This window comes from Brachyhypopomus gauderio, chromosome 11 (assembly GCF_052324685.1).
Source record: "Brachyhypopomus gauderio isolate BG-103 chromosome 11, BGAUD_0.2, whole genome shotgun sequence".
Lineage (NCBI taxonomy): Eukaryota > Metazoa > Chordata > Actinopteri > Gymnotiformes > Hypopomidae > Brachyhypopomus > Brachyhypopomus gauderio.
The window spans coordinates 15860674-15875737 of record NC_135221.1 but is presented as its reverse complement, the minus strand read 5'-3'; the positions used below and the strand labels follow the sequence as shown (position 1 = coordinate 15875737).

The window sequence follows — 15064 nt, the reverse complement described above, 5'->3', positions numbered from 1 at the left end:
CCCCCCCCCCCCCCCCCCTTTACTTCCCTGCACTGCGACTTGAATTTATAACCCCCCCAGATTGGAGGCGGTGTGTTCCCAGGCGGTAGAACAATGCGTGGAGTCCTAATAGAGTCGTCACTGCAGAGGTCCGAGTGTGGGACTGGGAGGTGCACCACAGAATGGAGGAGGAGGATGACAGTGCTGATGAAGGCTCTACCATAATCCCCCCCCACAGGGGGAGGAGAGCCTCCTGTCGTGTCCAGATCCAAAGGGGGAAGACTCCACTGTGCCTGGTTGTGTAGGCATCTGATTAGTGACGGCACGGTGGAGTGCGAGGAGGGATTAGCGTAAACGTCCACCGCCTTCTTTCTTTTAACTCCGACGGCTAAATTGAAGACATTTGTTGTAGTTTTTTTTTTTCCTGGAGACCACTTTGCTTTGAAGAAGCGGGACGCGGAGAGGAGGGCAAATTAAATCGCCGCTGCGCCCTGACGGCTGAAATAAAGGCGCAGTCTCCTGTCACCTCTGATTGGTGTCAGTGCTGAGAACTGCAGGGGGGTGGTGAGGTGGGTGGTGAGGTGGGTGGTGCGGGGGGGGTGGGGGCTTCAGCTCTGCCTCACTGAACACAGCACATCTAAATGAGGGGCCTGTGTCTGATGGCTTTGAGCACACGCTGGTTTCTCCACTCTGTCCTGCTGGACTACAGCACTGCCCTGCACCCCTGAGTCAACCATCTGTTAATGATCACATGACTTGCCTTGACTCAAATCTGAGTTTGTTTGAGCAGAGCCAGAACCGGTCGTGCACTAGTGCAGCGATTTGTCTCGTATCCACTGTCTGCCTTTGGGGAGTTTAGAGGGGAAAACTAGCCTCTAAGTGGTTCTCCTCCTAAACCCGCCACCTCCATGTTCTGTTACTAATGGTGCTGTTACGGTAGTGATGCATACAGAATATCTTAGCTGCTGGTCATTATGGTTTAATACAGCTTGCAGCTTCTCATCCCAGCTGAGGTATTATGAGGAACATGGGGTTTAATTGTGCGTTGTAGCTGAGACCTAAACACAGAGTTGAGACCTGAACACACAGCTGAACCTGAACTCTCCCCCCTCCCCCTCCCTCTCCGTCCCGCTGTCCTGTCTCTCAGGGGCAGAGCAGGTTCTGTTACTGGCTCGCCGGACCGACCTTCGACGGATCTCCCTGGACCTCCCTGACTTCACAGACATCGTCCTGCAGGTCAGCGACATCCGCCATGCCATCGCCATTGACTACGACCCCGTGGACGGTTACGTCTACTGGACGGACGACGAGGTCAAGGCGATAAGGCGGGCTCGTCTAGACGGCAGCGACGCCCAGACGCTCATCACCACGGAGATCAATCACCCCGATGGCATAGCAGTGGACTGGGTGGCACGGAACCTGTACTGGACGGACACGGGCACCGACCGCATCGAGGTGACCCGACTCAACGGCACATCCAGGCGCATCCTGATCTCCGAGAGGCTGAACGAGCCCCGGGCCATAGTGCTGGACCCCATCAACGGGTGGGTGCTCACACACACCTGCTACCTCCATCCTTTCGGTTGGAGAGTCCTTACAGGGGAACAATGGGGAGGGGGGGGTCTACACATCTTCAAACGTCATTTTCTTTTGCACCAGGATGACTCTAGTATGGACAACGACACTGGACACCAGAAAAGCATTCTGTGTAAAACAAGTGTTCTGTAAATAATCCGAATGCCCAACACACACTTGGCTTTAATATATAAGGCTTGGATATAAGCTTTTGATTATGAATTAAGCTTTGAAGATTTTTTATTAAAATTTGACATTTTTATTAAAAAAACAGCGGTGTAGTTTCGAGTAGAGCACATGCCAGCCGCTGTGGGGGTCACCGCCGTGGGGGTCACCGCAGCTCGGTCCCTCCGAGCGTCCCGGGGTTTAACCTCTGCTTAACACCCTGCTTCACACATCCCATTACACACCTCTTCACCAACACGCCAGTCCTACTGTATTCAAATATTTCTGCGTATTAGTTCCGGTTTTGCCATAATTGCGGTGCTATGAGACTGAGTCGTCGTCGTCCCCCCGACTGTCTCTGCAGCTACATGTACTGGACGGACTGGGGCGAGAGGCCCAAAATCGAGCGGGCCGGTCTGGATGGTTCGGAGCGGACGGTGCTGGTGAACTCCTCCCTGGGCTGGCCCAACGGCCTGGCCTTGGATCACGCCGCGGGAAAGCTGTACTGGGGCGACGCCAAAACGGACAAGATCGAGGTGAGTGGGTCGGAGCGGCCCGGGTGATGAGTTGGGACGGGAGGCAGGGATGCGCTCTTCCTGCTTCCTGTAGATGGATTCATAGGTCCGTTCCTGCACAGAGGAGGTTCTCCACCTCCTCCAGGACACTGCAGGTTCCTCACCGCGTGAGAATTTCCACATGATGGATCACGTTTGATCACATTGGAACGTTTATTGTAGTCTGAGGTGATGTTTGAGCCTGTTGTTACGGTGTGTTGTGTGTGTTTCTGTGCTATAGCACACGGAGGTAATGGATGTGTGAGGATGACGTCTGGGTACCTGCTGTGTGGAGACTGGCCACTCTTCTGTGGTACTGTGTTCGTGTTCCTGTAGCTGTGGAACAACTGGGTTCCTCTCTGGCTCCTGTTGTTCCGTTGTGCTGCTGGTGGACCGGGTCAGGTCTGTCGTACCAGGGCTGTTGAGGTCTGTGAGGGTGTGTTCCTGGGCAGGTCTATGTCCTCATTGCTGTAGTTGTTGTGTGTGTTCTAGTTTGTGTGGTTGTGGGTGGTGGTCTTTGTGGTTGTAGGTGTTGTAGTTTTATTTTGGCTGTGGCCAGAGCTCTGCTGTGCTGCTGGACGGGTCCTTCTGTCCTTCAGTATCTGTAGTGGTGTCATACACAGCCCACTGCCTGGGGTGATCAGCGAGGGAGGGGGCAGGTGGCTCCAGCCGTGAGGCTGAGCTGTCTGAGAAGCTCTGTGGAGACCAGGGCAACGTTTGGCCCCCACCCCACTCTGTCCTGCTGATCTGGACGTATAGAGGGCCGTCAAGAGAGCCCACCAGTTACAGCTACTGACACCCATTGGTGGCCACTTGGGGTTGGTGGTAGCCACCATTTTTGAACTTCCGCACCCACACCCTGCTTCACGGTCTGCTGTCTCCAGCAGGATGAACTCCACCTGGGTCTGGATGGCTGTATGCATGGTTGAGAGCACCACTCACCATTCTCTCATTATGGTGGAAATAGTAGTAGAGATGTGGGTGGTACCATTAAGATTGCTGGGCAATCTGCCTTTGGTGACCAGAGCACAGTCTAGAGCAACCATCCAGAGCAAGTCACCAGTCTCACTGACAGGATACATGTTACGTTTTCACACTATGTCTGCTGTTGTAGTAGTAGGGAGTGTGGGGGTGGGTGGAATAGGGTGGGTGGGGGCTGGGTGATTCTGGACTGGGGGGGTTCTTGGGACTTTTTTCAGTGAGTTGAAAACAAAGTTAAGGCTTGAATGAGGAGTTTTGAAAAGTGCCTTCTGGCATGTGGAATGTGGCAGTGTGCTGCCTGAGTGCTTCTAAACAGAGATTTAGAGCCCCCCCCCCCTCTCCCTCTCTCCCACTCCCCCTCCCCCTCTCTCCCTCCCTCTCTCCCTCTCTCTGTTGCTCCTTTCTTTTTCTTCTCCTCAGCTGGTGACAGGCCTCTCTGAAAAGAATTTTCTTCTTATTGTGAAGTTGAATTCATTCAGTGCTCAGTGCATTTCTCCTGTTCATTTTTCATCTCTGCTGAAGTTGAGTTGTGGCGTATTGGTTTGTGAGTCCCACACTTCAGGCCTACTGACACATTTACTGTTTTGTACTGTTTTTTATCTCCTTGATTTCACTGGAACACACCGTTTATGAGCGTGTGTTATTCTTGCTCTCAGAAGCTTTCCTTCCAAACCTGTGTGTGAAGAACGCTTGTGTTTCTGGTCCACCACCTGAAATTCCTTTTCCTCGGTGCTGGCGTTTGAGACGGGGGGGGCGTTCTGGAACATGTGCTGCTGAACGCCGTTTGAATTCAGGCCAAAAACGTCACTCTTTCATCTCGGGGCTCATACGGCTGTAAAGAGGCGAGGTTACTAGCCCTGCTGCTGGAGACTTTCCCTTAAACACTATGGGAATTGTGCTCTTTATATGGGAATTGTGCTCTTTTATATGGGAATTGTGCTCTTTTATATGCCTGTTTGGTCTTTTTTTTCCTTCTTTTTTCCCCGTCTTGCCCCCCCACCCACCTCTCTGAAGTTGCCGCATCCCCCCCCCCCCCACCCCATTCTCTGTTTGCTTCAGTGCTGAGATGGGAGAGATACCTCATCTAACTGATGTGCTGTCTGGCGTGTTTCCCCCTTTTGGGGAAGGGTTACGTAGATTCTGCTTTAGACTAAGCTATAGTGAGGCCCCTCTACTTGCTGAGGACGTTGACATGGACGTTGACATGATCTCTGAACAGCCTGGAGCTGAGCTCGGATTAGCCTTGAGCTGATCTCAGAACAGCACACGAGATCTCTGTTTCTAAGCCCGGTGGGGGGGGGGCTGTCTCACTGGGCTGCTTGCTGTGTAAGAAAAACAAACACAAAAACGAAACAGACGTGTTTGTTCCGATGTTGTGTGTGTTATGTCCGTGGTTTTTGTTTTTCACCCTTTTTGTCGGTTTCTTTAAATCAAAAAAGTTCTTCTTGATTCAGATGAGCCTGCAGTCTTTGATCTCGTCCCCGGTATTGTTCCTCAGAGGGGTTTCTCGCTGAAGCCTTTCACCAGATTCTCCTGAAGCCCCGTGATTCAGCTATCAGCCCACAAAGACGTCTGAAGTGGCGTGGCGGTCCGTCGCTACGCCGCCATTTCACCACACACCATCAAAAGCCTGTGGCTGAATGGCTGAGGGTGGTGAGGGGCTGACAGCTCGGCCGTGCTGATGGATGTCCGTGAGGAGCAGGACTGTGAGAGGGATCAATAATGTACTGCTGTTGTTATTTTGTGACGTCCCGCTGACGTCCCGCTGATGTCCCGCTTTACTCCCTTGTGGCTTTCACGCCAGCGGGAGGCGTGAAACTTAATTTGTGCAGGATTTCTCCAGCAACAACAAGCCTTTCTCTATAAGAACGGCTGATTTGACGGTGGGGCCTTTGTGGCTGCCCTCAGAGCTTTTCAACGAGAGCAGGACTGGGGCAGCTGGTGTAGGGTACCGGTCCGGAGATCCTGGGTCTAGGCTACTGGTCCAAAGATCCTGGGTCTTCAGGTCCAGCTACACACGGCCCGTCTGTGTAGCCTCTCCCGTAACGCCAGTCTGAACCAGTCTGTCATGTCTGGACAAACGTGTGTAAACATCTTAAACTGTATGTGGCTGTATCTGCATTTACATGGTGTGATGTGTGTGCAAGAGAGTGTTCATATCTCCTTTTACAGAAGCCATCTCTGCAACAGCAGTGACGTCCTTTTGGTTTGTAAAGGAATGAATCATTAGAAACAGGTGCAGGTATACGTTCTACATGGAGGGGGGGGGGGTCTGGGGTGTATAGGATCACACAGTTCGATCTCTGATTTTCATCTTCCATCTTCTCTGGATTTGGGAAATACCGTCATTCTGAAGGCTCAAGCATTCCAATTTACTGGCTGCCGACACAGTTCTCATAATTCAACACAATTTTCATAATTCAACACAGTTCTCATAATTCAACACAGTTCTCACTAAATTTTTGCCTTTATCCCTCCAGTCTTCTGGAATCTGCCCACAAATCAGTACAATGAAATTATATAGTATCTATGTCTGGTGTAGAGGTCCTAGTGTTTTGGTGGTGGTTTTGAGGAATACTATTAGAACGAGTGTAGTTTGGGGGCAAGACCAGAAAACATGTATGCAACCTTTTCTGTGATTTGTCGCACAGAAGAACACCCAGAGCTTCATGGTCCTAGTGCTGGTGGTGTATGTCCTGACAGGATGAATGGTGGCCCTTTGGCGTGGTTCTCTCTGGCTCCTGGACAGAGTGCTCACCCACAGGGACCTGCACATCCTGTGCCAGTCCTCACCTGTAAAGTCTATCACAAGTTCCTTCATCACTTTAATAGAATTTGCTACAGACTCCTAGAGGACTAAACTGCTGCGTTTGAGTCATTTCTGTAAGGAGAATAACTCCTGTGCTCTATAAAAGTCATGACTCTTATTTTGTGTTCTGCACTCCATAGGTGCTGGCAAAAACCATTTTTTTTTAAGCGCCTGATTAAACCAGGGCCGAATGCCCCCAGGAGTGAGGTCAATACCCAGACTGCCCTGCACTTAATAACCTGGTAACAGTTTGTTGCTGTTGCTTGCTTTTCCACAGTTAAGTCTTAAACTTTGATGTTCCAATCTCCACGGATACCCAGTTCGACTTGAGTTACAGTGGAAAAAAAAACACCTGACTTTCATAATATTTTCCAGCCCTGTTTGGCCAGCGAGGTTCAGCAGCTCTGGCATGTTCTGCCAGGAATGTTGTTAAAGGAACGGAACAAGCTCGGATCCCAACTTCCAGTGGGAAGGCAAGAGGGTGATTTGGGAAGCAACAGAGGCTCTGGAGACAGCTCCGTCTCCCAACGATCTAGAGACAGCTCCGTCTCCCAGGGCCCTGGAGACAGCTCCGTCTCCCAACGATCTAGAGACAGCTCCGTCTCCCAGGGCCCTGGAGACAGCTCCGTCTCCCAACGATCTAGAGACAGCTCCCTCTCCTGGCTTTGTGATGGATTTGTGGATGAGTTTTTGCATTTATTTCCACTTGAGGGAGAATGAGATGTGGGGAGGCAGATCTGTGGTGTTTGTGTTGCGTTACAAAGCTGTGGTGCACCTTGTAACCGGTTTCCTGTGTGAGAGGGACCTGTGTGTGTTTTTACAGTGTGTTCCCACTTCTCCCCCTCCCCGCCAAAACTCACTTTCTCTCTCTGTCTATCTCTCTCTCTGTCTATCTCTCTATCTGTCTATCTCTCTATCTGTCTCTCCTCACATTTACATATTTACACCAACACACGCAGCTTCCAGGGTAGAGCACCTACACACTCCACTCCTCCACCTACACACTTCACTCCTCCACCTATACACTCCACTCCTCCACCTGCACACTTCTCCACCTGCACACTCTTCTCCTCCACCTGCACACTCCACTCCTCCACCTGCACACTCCTCCACCTACACATTCCACTCCTCCACCTACACACTCCACTCCTCCACCTACACACTCCTCTCCTCCACCTGCACACTCTTCTCCTCCACCTGCACACTCCACTCATCCACCTGCACACTCCTCCACCCACACACTCCACTCCTCCACCTACACACTCCACTCCTCCACCTGCACACTCCACTCCTCCACCTGCACACTCCACTCCTCCACCTACACACTCCACTCCTCCACCTACACACTCCACTCCTCCACCTACACACTTCACTCCTCCACCTATACACTCCACTCCTCCACCTGCACACTTCTCCACCTGCACACTCTTCTCCTCCACCTGCACACTCCACTCCTCCACCTGCACACTCCTCCACCTACACATTCCACTCCTCCACCTACACACTCCACTCCTCCACCTACACACTCCTCTCCTCCACCTGCACACTCTTCTCCTCCACCTGCACACTCCACTCATCCACCTGCACACTCCTCCACCCACACACTCCACTCCTCCACCTACACACTCCACTCCTCCACCTGCACACTCCACTCCTCCACCTGCACACTCCACTCCTCCACCTACACACTCCACTCCTCCACCTACACACTCCACTCCTCCACCTACACACTCTTCTCCTCCACCTGCACACTCCACTCATCCACCTGCACACTCCTCCACCCACACACTCCACTCCTCCACCTACACATTCCACTCCTCCACCTACACACTCCACTCCTCCACCTACACACTCCTCTCCTCCACCTGCACACTCTTCTCCTCCACCTGCACACTCCACTCATCCACCTGCACACTCCTCCACCCACACACTCCACTCCTCCACCTACACACTCCACTCCTCCACCTGCACACTCCTCTCCTCCACCTGCACACTCCACTACTCCACCTACACACTCCTCCACCTGCAGTGGGTGAGATCAGCAACCATGAAGCTATTCCAGCCGGTCGCTGGCGGCCATGGAAACAGTTGCTTCCTGGAGTGCTGTGTAGTTTCTCCCATCTGGAATTTCAGGAGAGTGTGGAGGATTTTTCCAGGTCCATGTGACTGCAGGAAGAGGAAGTGTGAGGGCAGACCGAACAACCACGCTGCAGTATTGTGAGGGCCATTCAAGAGCGTGTTGGCACAGGTCGTTCCTTCTCACTGCGGTTATACATACTCAGAATATCGAATTTTTGACAGTCTGGCTGGACCGAGTCCTTCTCGTCTTACTGCTCATTGTCAAAACAAATGCATCACAGTCCAAGAATTTGGGTGTGTCGCGCAGCAGACAGTTATCATTTAGAGCCCCACAGGATGTTGAGATTTTATTTACATGCATATTTACTGAAGGGCTAAACAGGAAGCAGTAGATCTGGGAGGGGTGTGTGGCAGACTTGTGGCTCATCCTCTTAGGAGGTGGAAGGGGAGAACTACTTAATCCTGCCCCCACAGGGGAGCAGTGTACATATGTGTGGGGTGATTGGGGTGGATATGTGGATGTGTAGGGGTGTATATGGGCATGTGTGGGGTGAGTAGGGGTGGATAGGGGGATGTGTGGGGTGAGTAGGGGTGGATAGGGCATGTGTGGGGTGAGTAGGGGTGGATATGGGATGTGTGGGGTGAGTAGGGGTGGATAGGGGGATGTGTGGGGTGAGTAGGGGTGGATATGGGATGTGTGGGGTGAGTAGGGGTGGATATGGGCATGTGTGGGGTGAGTAGGGGTGGATATGGGCATGTGTGGGGTGAGTAGGGGTGGATAGGGGGATGTGTGGGGTGAGTAGGGGTGGATAGGGCATGTGTGGGGTGAGTAGGGGTGGATATGGGATGTGTGGGGTGAGTAGGGGTGGATAGGGGGATGTGTGGGGTGAGTAGGGGTGGATAGGGGGATGTGTGGGGTGAGTAGGGGTGGATAGGGCATGTGTGGGGTGAGTAGGGGTGGATAGGGGGATGTGTGGGGTGAGTAGGGGTGGATATAAGCATGTGTGGGGTGAGTAGGGGTGGATAGGTCATGTGTGGGGTGAGTAGGGGTGGATAGGGGATGTGTGGGGTGAGTATGGGTGGATAGGGCATGTGTGGGGTGAGTAGGGGTGGATAGGGGATGTGTGGGGTGAGTATGGGTGGATAGGGGATGTGTGGGGTGAGTATGGGTGGATAGAGGATGTGTACGGGTGGATAGGGCATGTATGGGGTGAGTAGGGGTGGATAGGGGGATATGTGGGGTGAGTATGGGTGGATAGGGCATGTGTGGGGTGAGTAGGGGTGGATAGGGCATGTGTGGGGTGAGTAGGGGTGGATAGGGCATGTGTGGGGTGAGTAGGGGTGGATAGGGCATGTGTGCGGTGAGTAGGGGTGTATATGGGGATATGTGGGGTAAGTAGGGGTGGATAGGGCATGTGTGGGGTAAGTAGGGGTGTATATGGGGATATGTGGGGTAAGTAGGGGTGGATAGGGCATGTGTGGGGTAAGTAGGGGATGCGGCAGGCCGATCGGGCTGTTTGAAGCTCTGCAGAGCTGTTTTCCGTCCAGTTGCAGGCGGCGGATGAAACGATAACATCAGTTGTAGGCCAGGCGGCGGTCGTCAGAAGCGGCAGCCAAACCTCAAAAAAACGTCTGATGTTACAAAGCCATAAAGAGTGAGCTGTCAGACATCAGAGCTCTGGACGTATTTCTGGCCCTGAGAATCTGATCAAATCTGTCAGGTACAGGAGAAAGGAACTGAAATGTCCATATGGGGATGTGTGTGTGTGTGTGTGTGTGTGTGTGTGTGTGTGTGTGTGTGTGTGTGTGTGTGTGTGTGTGTGTGTGTGTGTGTGTGTGTGTGTGTGTGTGTGTGTGTGTGTGTGTGTGTGTGTGACCGCGCCAAGTGTCTTGTGCATGTGAAGCTGTAATGTAGGCCTTTTGACCTCTGATGTGTAGTATTATTGGGCCATGTTGAATTACTTCTGCTATTGGCTGATTCTCCACGTGTAGTCGTAGGAGCAGTAGAGGTAATGAGTCGTCAGGCTGATGCAGGAGCACCGTGCAGGAGGCGAGCGCTGTGACGTCCGGCCTCACTCACTGAGGCCAGCCAGGAATTCCAACCTGATGAGCTCAGACTTCATTACGGTTACTCTCAGAAGCTTGAGTGTTGCAGCTCTCTCTATCTCTCTCTCTCTCTCTTTCTCTCTCTCTCTCTCTCTCTCTCTCTCTCTCTCTCTCTCTCTCTCTCTGTCAATCTCATACAATCCCTGTCCCACACACATGCACACACAGTCATTCTTTCGTATTCTCTTCCCCTTTTCTCTATACCTCTCACTCTTCTTTTATTCCACCACCTTTTTCTTTCCATCTCTCTCCTTGCTCTCCAGACAAGTGTTAGAGCCCCGCCCCCAGCCGGGTGGGGGCGGGGCTGGGGCGGGGCTTTAAGCCTTGTCTGCAGCTGGAGCCTGTGACTTTTTGTCTTGCTTGCAGATCAGTCTTTTAGTTGGTTTTGTCTTGCATGTTTTGTTCTGCCCTCTGGTCAGGAAAAGGGTTCTCACAATATATTCTCCTCACATAATTCTCTGCCGAAAGAAAAATACGACAGCCAGAAAGAAAGAAGGAGCAGGCAGCTTTCAGGACAGATCAGCATGTCTAATTGTGCCTTTAAAATGAGCAGCGTTGGTGTGAGTGAGGAGAGACTCCTGCTGACAGCAGACTGAAGCATACAGCTACAATACTGGAAAAATCACACCCAACCACTGCACTGAGCAGGGTAGAGTACAGCTACAATACTAGAAAAATCACACCCAACCACTGCACTGAGCAGGGTAGAGTACAGCTACAATACCGGAAAAATCACACCCAACCACAGCACTGAGCAGGGTAGAGTACTGCTACAATACTAGAAAAATCACACCCAACCACAGCACTGAGCAGGGTAGAGTACTGCTACAATACTAGAAAAATCACACCCAACCACTGCACTGAGCAGGGTAGAGTACAGCTACAATACTGGAAAAATCACACTGGCTGGTTTCTCTCTCCCAAACCCCATGTTCAGAGGTGTGTAGCTCTTTCTCCCTGCCTGGACATGTCAGAACTGAATGTGTTTTTTTTATTTGTTTCCTGTTGATGTTTCCTGATAATATTTCCTCTTTAGTTCAGTTTGGCTTCTTTTGTCTTGCTGTTAGTTTGTGTTACATTGGGGGAGGGTGCTTCTTTGAGAGCTGTGTGTGTCTGTGTGTGTGTGTGTGTGTGTGTGTGTGTGTGTGTGTGTGTGTGTGTGTGTCTGTGTGTGTGTGTGTGTGTGTGTGTGTGTGTGTGTGTGTGTGTGTGTGTATGGTGTGTGTGTGGTGTGTGTGTGTGTGTGTGTGTGTGTGTGTGTGTGTGTGTGTGTGTGTGTGTGTATGGTGTGTGTGTGTGTGTGTGTGTATGGTGTGTGTATGGTGTGTGTGTGTGTGTGTGGGTGTGTGTGTGTGTGTGGGTGTGTGGGTGTGTGTGTGTGTGTGTGTGGGTGTGTGTGTGTGTGTGTGTGTGTGTGTGTGTGTGTGCTCAGCCATAGTTTCACCTCACCCCTAGTCCAGTTCTTCTGACCCCAGTCGTACCTGAACATGACAAAGAAAAGAAAAGGAAAGTTTCTCATGGATTCTTATCAACCAGCAGGGCGGCGCCAGAGCAGAGCGTGAGCTCACACTTGGCCGAGTTGCCAGGGCAGGTCAGCTGATGGGCAACGCTGCACTCTACAGGGTGCATGATGGACAATCTTAATGGGAGGCGTTCTTGCTCATTTCCCATGATTCAGTGTAGACCCTGTTCCTGAAGGTTGAAGGTACAGTGAGTGATGGAAGTGTTTGATTGTTTATCTGTATGTGTGCCACATCTCCAGGCCTCGCTAGGCTGGCCGCCATCAGCTACACACAAAGCACGAAGCGGTTTTAATGAATGCTAACTTTATTACATTTCTTCACTGTTGTCATTGGCAACATTATTTAACCTTGTTTTTGAGTTTTTGGAACCGTTAATTTTACTTGAGAAAAAATCTGATGCTTTTTGCTTGCTGTTGCTCACCATTGTTGCTTGAATGTGTGGGCGTGGCCTCCTTGTTCCTGAGGGAGGGGTTCTCTCAACAGACCCACCCCTCTGCAAGATATTGGCTGCTATTTTACAGCACAGTGGGAGGTGCATGCAAAAGCTTCAAACTTGTTTCTTTCTTGCTAGTAGTTGATCCCTCTGACAACCAACAAAACTGCTGATAAAATGCATGTCTCCTTATGTCTCCCAACGTCTCCCAACGTCTCCCTATGCTCTACACCTATGCGGGAGCGAGCTGCAGGTGAGGTGTCGGGCGCTCCCCATTGATATGTGTGTCTGTGCCAAGTAGCTTTTTTTTTTTTTGGTTTAGTTTAGTTTTGATTTGTTTTCCTGTCCCCAGCATGAATACAGGATGCTCTGACAGACTCCGCCCACCACCTGCAGCCCCTCCCCTTTGCTGCAGCATGCAGTGGAGATAAGGAGGCGGACTCTGTGTTTTGGAGTCCGCCTTCCTCGTTCGCAGTGATGAGAGGAGGAGGTGGTGTGCACGGTTGGGGGAGACCCGGCTGGGGCTGCACTCAGAAATACGGCAGTCAATCAATCAATCAAATTTTATTTATATAGCACTTTTTACAACAGTTGTTGTCACAAAGCAGCTTTACAAGTGCCGAGTCCTAGCCCCCAGTGAGCAAGCCAAGGGCGACAGTGGCAAGGAAAAACTCCCTAGTTTTTTGCATGAGGAAGAAACCTTGAGAGGAACCAAGACTCAGGGGGGGGAACCCATCCTCCTCTGGCTGACACCGGTCACCATGACAACAACAACAATTTAGACAGAAAGAAATAAAGAAAACGAAAAGATGTAGTATTGTCCATCATGGTGTAGGCTTATCCGGTCAGGCAGTAGGTGGCTGGCACTGGATAACTCGCTTGTCTCTCCTCATCTCATTTTTCCTCGAGCAGGCGGGCAGCCATGTGGAGAAAATAAAACAGGGAAAATTAGCTCTGTATGAGGCACGGACGTAGTTTTGGGGGGGGACGGGGGGGACATGTCCCCCCCACTTTTTCAAAAGCCGGTTTTGGTCCCCCCCAGTTTTTACAGTTAAAACCAAATATTTAAGTAGCGACGAAGTCATGTCCCCCCCACTTTTTAACGGTTAAAAAAACAATATCCAAATAGCGACAAATCTAGCACTAGGATCATGCAGCTCCGAGCTCCCCCCCCCCCCCCCCCCCCCCCCCGCTCAACAATTTTTGTTCACAGCGCTCAACAATTTTCATTCAACCCCCCCCCGCTCAACAGTTCGCCACCCCAGGTTGTGTCCCCCCCACTTATGAAATCAAAACTACGTCCATGGTATGAGGACATATACAGGACAGATGAAATTAAACACATTTCTGGAGTGTGGCAGCAACTCCGGCATTAAGTTAAACTATTACAGCTAAAAAGGCAGAACCAGAAGGTAACATAGGCTTGGGGGCATCCTGAGACAATGGCATCCATCCACTGCACTGTCAACAAACTTGAGTGACCACGAGCAGTGACAGGACGACAGCACCAGCGCCCCAGTCTACCATAAAACCCTTCATCTATGAACCCCTGGATCTGTACCTTTATCTAAGGGGGGATGTTAATTATCAAACGCTAAACCAAATAGGTGGGTTTTCAACCTAGACTTAAAGATTGTGACTGTGTCAGAGTCCCGGACGCATTTTGGAAGGTTGTTCCAAAGCTGGGGGGCCTTATAAGAAAAGGCTCTTCCCCCTGCTGTTACCTTATTAATTTGTGGAACTAATAAAAGACCAGCACCCTGTGATCTTAGTTGACGTGGGGGTTCATAGTAGGAAATAAGTTCCTGGAGGTATTCAGGAGCAAGCCCGTGTAGTGCTTTATATGTTAATAATAGAATTTTAAAATCAATACGAAATTTAACTGGGAGCCAATGCAGGGCTGATAGGACTGGTCTAATATGCTGAAATTTTCTAGTTCTGGTCAGAACTCTGGCTGCGGCATTTTGAACTATTTGAAGTTTATATAGATTCCTATTTGAACATCCTGACAGTAGTGAATTGCAGTAGTCTAATCTAGAGCTAACAAAGGCGTGCACCAATTTTTCTGCATCATCCTGTGATAATGCATTTCTTAATTTGGCAATGTTGCGGAGATGTAGAAATGCTATCCTAGTAGTATTATCTATGTATTTATCAAATGATAGGTCGGAGTCGAGTATGACGCCTAGGTTTTTGGCTACTGTGCCAGGTGTTATGGGATAGTCTGCAAGATTAAGCATTAAATTTGGAATTTTTTGTCTTGCGACTTTAGGGCCCACAAGGAGAACTTCTGTTTTGTCCTCATTTAGTTGGAGGAAGTTTAGAGACATCCAGCATTTAATATCTCTTACACAGGCCTCAATTTTTCCTAAACTGAGTTTGTCATCAGGTTTGGCTGATATGTAAAGTTGAGTGTCATCTGCATAGCAGTGAAAATTGACTCCATGTTTGTTTATAACTGTGCCCAATGGTAGCATATATAATGTAAATAATAGTGGTCCTAAGATGGAGCCTTGCGGGACCCCATATTTAACTATTGTACGTTTGGATGGAATATTATTGAGCTCTACAAACTGATAGCGATTTGTTAAGTAAGAATAAAACCATGAAAGGGCTGTGCTAGAGACTCCAACCCAGCGTTCTAACCTTTCTAGCAAGATCCTATGATCAATTGTGTCGAATGCTGCACTAAGATCAAGAAGCACTAACAGTGATACATAGCCTTGATCTGAAGCAAGGAGGAGATCATCAAATGTCCAGTCCAGCCCACATCCAGCCCACATCCACCTTCCCCTCCACCCAAACCCTCACCGTTCACCCACATGGGGGGCTGCCCAGGTTCCTTCTCTCCTCACCCCTG

The 15064-nt window shown here is 50.5% G+C and overlaps 1 protein-coding gene across 2 annotated transcripts in view; it reads left to right on the top strand.

Annotated features, from left to right (window-relative positions):
* The window catches only part of lrp5 (low density lipoprotein receptor-related protein 5), a 50341-nt gene that overhangs the window by 20152 nt on the left and 15125 nt on the right, over positions 1–15064 (top strand). For both annotated transcript variants that reach the window (XM_077022331.1, XM_077022332.1), the window contains exons 7-8: positions 1127–1523; positions 2084–2255. In XM_077022331.1, coding sequence (XP_076878446.1) covers positions 1127–1523; positions 2084–2255 — 569 coding nt within the window. The remainder of the gene's footprint in view (positions 1–1126; positions 1524–2083; positions 2256–15064) is intronic.